Source organism: Octopus bimaculoides, chromosome 29 (genome assembly GCF_046866305.1).
Source record: "Octopus bimaculoides isolate indiv1 chromosome 29, ASM4686630v1, whole genome shotgun sequence".
NCBI classification, from domain to species: Eukaryota; Metazoa; Mollusca; class Cephalopoda; order Octopoda; family Octopodidae; genus Octopus; species Octopus bimaculoides.
Genome location: NC_142956.1, coordinates 6407783 through 6415282, shown reverse-complemented (window position 1 = coordinate 6415282; position 7500 = coordinate 6407783). Strand labels below are relative to the sequence as shown.

General features: G+C 36.5%; 1 protein-coding gene across 4 annotated transcripts in view; it reads right to left on the bottom strand.

The window, feature by feature from the left end:
* Window positions 1–7500, bottom strand: part of LOC106870677 (uncharacterized) — a 186867-nt gene that overhangs the window by 38857 nt on the left and 140510 nt on the right. For all 4 annotated transcript variants that reach the window (XR_016238953.1, XM_089345183.1, XM_089345186.1 and 1 more), the window contains 4 exons: window positions 6963–7120; window positions 3802–3916; window positions 1306–1463; window positions 66–297 (listed from right to left, as the gene is read on the bottom strand). Coding sequence is in view for 3 of the 4 variants with exons in the window: in XM_089345183.1 (XP_089201309.1) it covers window positions 66–297; window positions 1306–1463; window positions 3802–3916; window positions 6963–7120 (663 nt within the window). In the remaining variant the exon portion in view is untranslated. The remainder of the gene's footprint in view (window positions 1–65; window positions 298–1305; window positions 1464–3801; window positions 3917–6962; window positions 7121–7500) is intronic.

Below are 7500 nucleotides of genomic sequence, written 5' to 3'. Positions count from 1 at the left end.
TACTACTACTACTACTACTACTACTAACACTGTTGCACTGACAGCAAAAGGGATCTAAATTTTACCTTTTCCCGGTTCCCTCTGATTCTTCTGTTTCATCCAAAACCTCTTCCGGTGTGTTTATTATATCGTTGATACTAGGAAGTATATTGTTCACTGTTATATCGACGGACACATTCGATATCAATGGCACCATTTTTTCATGAATGTCTACAGCCAAGTCAATATCTTTTGCTTTGAAATACACTGATTTCTTGGAAATATTGCGGAGTATTGTTGAAACCTTCTCAACATTTTCTGGAATGAAAAATTTAACATGAAATTTAAGGCAAATTACTGTCGCTTTCAGACGAAATATTAGATGCAAATAAAATGTCGCATAACATTTAAAGAAAGTTAATTAACAACTCAGGATTCACATAATATAGAGATTGCTATATGTGTTTAGTTGTATATCAGTTGTATATTGATTGCTATATATCGTTAGTCTCTTGTTCTGTAACGTTAACTGGAACAATGGGGAAGGTACACAACGCTATGGAAGCCCTTTATAGTTGAATAAGACATACTCGTGGAAATGGATGCTTATAAATAACGTTATTGACAACCACTGAGCTGTGATACACCAGCCGTCATAAAAATATGTTAATATGAACGAGACTATTGTTCAATTACATGTTGAACCTAAATGAAAACGGGCCGCGGTCCTAAGAATTAAGACTGTTCAGTCTTCATCAACGACTTATGAGAAACTGAAGGCATCACAAGGCTGCAAGCTTAAGAGCATCTCTTTAATGTTACAGTGCTACAGCTGCGAATTGTAAATCGCTTGAATTTAATGCTACACAGGAATGGGGAATGCGTCATTGAAGTTTTAAATTCTTTATAGCCACCCACACAACGTAATAGACGCTTGTACAAATGATATCTCAATTGCTTTATATTCCTTTATCTACTGACCGATTCTGCAGAAAATTAATAAGAAAAGTAGTCTTAATTTAATAATGAACTCAAATCTCTCAAGTAATCATTTCTGTCAGCTCATTTCCATTCTAGTGACACGCCGTGGGAAGAGATGAACAAAAGTATTGTATCTTGACAGATGATTTTAATCATGACTAAACGTACCTGCATGCATACATGTACATACACACACTCGCAGGCAAATATGTGTGTGTGTGTGTGTATATAAACCTCATACACACACACATATATATATCCCTCCTATATGTTCCTCCTCCACCTATTGCTGCTGTTTTCACTTTTACTACTAATACTACAGTAAGAGTATTTCCCCAAACTCACCTTTACCGATGTCTACGCTTGTGAGGTTCTTTAGTTGTTCAGTGATCCCCTCTGTATTGTAGCATTGAGACATGTCTGGCTCTTGCCAGACGCCAGTGAATGGTGAACATTTCGGTGATGTCGTTGGCATCCTTGGATCTATCACCCTTCCGGAAAAACTGAAAGATAAATATCAAATATTATCAGACGTGTTTATGCATTTTCATTTCATCAATATTAGAGAAATGTCTGATAAACAACGACTCGATCGTGATTTGAACTCATAATCTAGTGGAACAAGGATAAATACAGGGATGTGTTCCGTCAAATATCGATAATTTATTCTAAATTCCTATCCTTAAAATCAATATAATATATATTTCTTACTTAAGTTTAGATTAAAAAGATATTGCTACCTCTGCTTTTATTATTTATATTTTGCTGTGACTTTGTAAATACAAGTTAGGTGGATGAAGTATTAAGGCACGAGGCTGTTAATCAGAAGTGGGCGGCCAATCATCTACCTATAGTTTGTTGTCATCATCATTAGCAAGAGATTTACGTATATTTTCTTCTACAGGCACAAACTGGAGTAGTTCCACCTTTGTCTGAAGACTTATAAAAATCACCCTTCAACAATAACAACTTAGATGCTTGCATGTGGAATAACGTGGGAGATATGAAAGAATAGTAACCACTATGAGATAGGTCCCACGGTGATCTGCTTTCCTCGCTCACCGCCATATGGTAACCATATAGTTACAAATCGTATTGCTCTAAAGTACATCATAAAATTGAATAAATGATATTACTCTGAAATAATTAGAATTGGTGATAAATGCTATTGGTTGAGTATAGATATATGCTTGTTACCCTACATTTATTTTGTCATATTCTGGCACTTACAGGAATAATTACAAGAAATGCTTTACACCTTCGTCTAACATCGCAACGAAATAAATTTTGGTTGTTATGTCATGGCAAAATAATGTCATGGTGTAAAATGTAAAATATCAGTGTTAAATGATTTTAAGTCACGGACATTAATTCTATAATCTTTATATCTCTAAGTGTTTTGCCTACTACTAGCGGAGCCCCGTGAATATTTCACCGAATTAATGGTAAACTTAGTGTGTTATTTCTGAAAACTTAATCCAAAAAACCTGAAAGCATAGGTTGTGTTTTTTTTCTTATCAAATGATAATCATTCATCTGCTATTCATTGAAGAGTGAAAGAAATTGGAATACGATGATTACTTAATGTACTTTATATATACATTTCATATATTTATACACAATTTTATAAACTTAGGAAACAACACGCATAAAATAAATATTCAATCTTATTTTTCCATTTTTCCTGTATAGAAAAAACATCGTCATATTGTATATATCTGCCACATTGATGCACTTATGTGTGGATGCGCAATGGCTAGTGGTTAGGGCAGCGGACTCGCGGTCATAGGATCGTGGTTTCGATTCCCAGACCGGGCGTTGTGAGTGTTTATTGATCGAAAATACCTAAAGCTCCACGAGACTCCGGCAGGGGATGGTGACGAACCCTGCTGTACTCTTCCACCACAACTTCCTCTCACTCTTACTTCCTGTTTCTGTTGTGCCTGTAATTCAAAGGGTCAGCCTTGTCACACTGTGTCACGCTGAATATCCCCGAGAACTACGTTAAGGGTACACGTATCTGTGGAGTGCTCAGCCACTTGCACGTTAATTTCACGAGAAGGCCGCTCCATTGATCGGATCAACTGAAACCCTCGTCGTCGTTAAGCGACGGAGTGCCAACAACAACAACGATGCACTTATGTATAGGTATTAAATGATAGGTGATATAGAAAAAAAAACTTGGTTAAATTTTATAAAATACACTTTTCACTATTCAATCACCGTCGTCGCCTCCACCCCACGATTATCAGGTCTCCCCTCTCTTTCACCCCTCTGTCACCCCTCTTTCTCCCCCTCACTCCTCTCCTCTACCTCCCCCTGCCATTTTTTAAATCTCACCATCAGGCCATCACCGCTCTGCTGACCTTATATTTCTAATTCTCTTCTACCTCCAACTAAGCTTTGTAACCACGTAATATATATTACGTTTCCCCAGCACATATCATGGACACTTCTCTCTCCCTCTTTTTCTTTCTCCCTATTTCTGTTTCGCTCTTCACCTTATCCTCTTTTTCGCTCTCCTATTATTTTTTGTCCCTCTTTATGTCTCACTCTTCGCCTTATTCATTTTTCTCTCTCCTTTTTCTCTTTCTTGCCTTCGCTCTATCTTTCTCTTTAATTAATCACATGCAATCGTTATAATTACGTCACGAATGCTACTCTCTCCGTGTCCTTTCTCTCTTCCTCTTTTTTCTCCTTTTTCTCTAATCATGTGATGGTTATACCGACGGTAAACAACGTAATTCCAAACAGAATTATAATAAGATGTAACTTTCTCTTCCAACAGGATGACACTTCAAATTTCAAAATTTTAGAAGAGATCAAACATTACAAACGAACCAGGGTCTCGTTGCTACATTTGCATGACATGAGATGGACACATTAGTTCCTACTTTCGTCATTGGCCAATAAAAAGTACCATTGTTTGTTGATGTTGTATTTTCATTACAAACCACTGAAACAGAAACAGAACGCTTATATGAGATACTTATTAGGGAATTCTTTGGTGTGGTTTATATACTGTAAAATACATGTACATTAATACTGGTGAGTAGTTGTAATAGTGTTGCTTGTGGTGGTGGTGGTAATAGTGGTGGTAGTTGTAGTAGGATTCATATTAGTAGTAGCAGCAGTGGCAGCAGCAGCAGTGGTAGTAGTGGTAGTAGTACTAGTAAATCTAGCAATAGTAATGGTAGTAGTAGAGTAGTACTACCAAGGTCTTTCACTATACATCACTCCGTTTTTATCAATTTTATCACCGATGTCAGTTGAATAATCGCTGCGAGACAATAGCATCATTTTCACCAGTCATTTGCCTCGCATGTAATATTGCTCGACGATGTATAAAAATATAAACACAAACGCATAGATATATGTGTGTATAAATGTATGTATATATGCATATCTTTGTATTGAACACAATATCGTGTGTTGTTATACACCACTGGTCACAATGCGTTTCCTCGGTAGCTTCGGAATCGGTGAGCCAATTTTGAGGGAATTGATTAATAGTATATTCAAGTTAAAGCTGATTTACCCTAAAACGATTAAATGATAATTATAAAGTGTGTTTAATTACATATCAAGAGGTCTTTATCTTTGTATGCGTCTATGTCACAAAATGTTAAGAAATCATATATCATCGGACTAAAGCAGCTAGCACATCCAAACTGTTGTTTCCTACTACTACTGCTGCTACCACCACCACCACCACCACCACCACCACCACCACTACCACCACCACCACCACCACCACCACTACTACTACTACTAGTACTACTACTACTACTACTACTACTACTACTACTACACGTAGGGGTAGTAAACAATAGTTTGGATGTGCAAGCTGATTTAAGGCCGATAATATATAATGATTTCTGAATATATTTTGTGGCATAGACGCATAAAAAGATGAAAACATCCGAATATGTAACTAAACACACTTCATAATTATTATGTAACCCTTTAGAGTAAGTTAGGCTTAAACTAAATAAAATGTTAATCAATTCTCTCGAAAGTAGCTCACCAATTCCGCAGCTGCCGAGGTAACGCATTGTGACCAGTGGTGTATAAGAACATCCGATATTCTGTTCAATACAAAGATATGCATATATACTTACGTTTATATACACATATATCTATGCTTATGTGTTCATATTTTTATACATCGTGGAACATTATTACATGCGAGGAAATGACTTGGTAAAATTGATTGATAAAAAACGGAGTGTTGTTTAATGAAAGACCTCTTATCTTTATTCGGCAGTGTACTTTCCTAGAATTGGTTTTCATGAAGTGTGAAGATGTAACTGTCTTGTGAGTTTCGTAATTTCTCTAGTTCAAAAATATACTAGACCACGTAGCCAAATGAACTTGTGACTCCGAGGGCATATTCCAAACAATTCGCTTTTTGAGCTCATGAAAGCATAGGAAGGTATAAATATTTCAGCCAAGCAGGGCCTGCTTCTGCTTCATTTCAGGTATACATCAGCAGGTTCCTGCAACTTCTAGCTGATATTGTGCGGCACTGTTTTCTTCTTTGACAGACATGAATAAATTGTTGGTGACGTAGCATCGGTAGCAACTCCGGCAGGATTGATTAAGAATGAATAGATATGTCAATGTTTGGAACCTTCCTGTTTTGCGTGCTTCTACCTCTTGCTGTCTGCTAGCCAGAGGACAGCTTTCATCAACATGAGTCCTTGAACTATTGATTCAACTGTGTTGCAAATACACACAGTCTAAAGAAACGATGTATTCTCCGATGACGAATATGAAGAACAATCATATATTTGCATTTAAATTTGGCAGACAGTATTAACATTGAATAAATTAAGTACAGAAAATTACCCTCTGAGGCACAATTCCGGACAAAGTTGTTTGTGGAAGGCCAGCGGTCGCCTCTGTATACAAGTCTCCCCTTTCTACGCCACGAATGTTTTCAAAGGTAAAGGCAAAGGCCAATACAACATCCCGATTCATTTTTGCAGTAGAAAGAACTGGACCAATTTGGAATAAATTGACTTCGTTTGAAAAATATACGTGACTAAACATCGAAGGGTGATTGCCAGTAACTGGCAATTAAAACCAAATATGTCCAGCATAATCTGTAGGCAATGAGATGTCAGGCTCTCATGCGAAACTGCTTCGTGATATTTGTTCTGATTCTCAGAGACATGATTTTAGATTTGGCTTTCCTCATTTTATGTTCTGTAAAAAAAGTTCGAGTCAAAGTGGGGTATCGGTATAACTTGATGCATTGCGTTTCTAATAACAACAGTTCACATTCTAATTTCAAATGCGAGCATGCACGTCTACGCTGAAATAGTTAAGCCGTCACCTGATATAATGCCATCACCTGACAGTTTTGATGCCATAAGTGGAGCAGAATTTCCTTATTTGAAACTCGTCTCCAGTTTGGTGATAATTCTCTTCGACTGTCTCATCATCTTCGAAGACCCGGTAAAGATTGAGCGCAATTTAACTTCCTCTTTATTAAAATATAATGGAACTCTAGAATTCTTGAGAATTAACATGTCATGAGGAAACTAAAACGGTCACTTTCTTTCTTGTAGAGAAGACGAAAGTTATGACTAGAGAGTTCCTTCCATCACAAGCCTCAGCACCACAGTATTGTTCGACTTTGTCTCCATAAGACTTAGATATACACACATTAAGTAGAAAACAAATATCTCCTGTAGAATTTCCATAAATCAAGCTAAAATGAATAAAAGGATTCAGTTGACAATGGGAAGTAGACAGAGGACATTATAAATAAAATTACAAGACACATTATTGATTTGAGAAAAAAGGTGCATATGTGTGTTGGTGTGTATGTATGTTTGTGTGGGTGTGTGTTTGTATTTGTGTGTTTGTGAGTATCCTTAATATTATTCAATTCTTATTAAGATGCTGATGATGACGACGACGACAGCGTATGTGATAATGGTGATGATGGTGATTGTGTTGGCTATACAACTGGCAAGAAACGTACGACTTACTTTCACCAATCAATTCCATCTCATCTTGCTTAATCCCCAAATTACGCAATGTCTTTGATGAGTTAAGAGTTTCAAAAATTTGCTTGAAAACTTCATCTTTAGTAACATTATCAGGTACAGAGCAATTAATACGAAATACGTTTTTCAGTTCCTCTAATCTGAAATAGAATATTAAAAAGCGATTAAAATAATATAATTATTTTCAACAATATCTACCACGTTATTTCATTACATGAAAATTTTACGAATCAAATTTTATTTTGTTTTTGTTGTTGTATGTGTGTGTATCTCTATATTACTTGTTAGTCTGACCTGTTTTCCTTTTTTCCCTGATTGTTTTCGTATTTAACTCGTTTGGTTTCGTACATTATTTTGTTGGCACAGCTGGTGACGTCTTCTACTCATATATGCATATATATATTTTCTCCTTGTCTCCGTATTCTTTCTGTTGAAGAGCGTAGCTCGAAACGTCAAAGACTTTCCGTATTCCCGAGCGTCATACTAATATATCCTTTTCTTATTTACACCACCTGTCCTC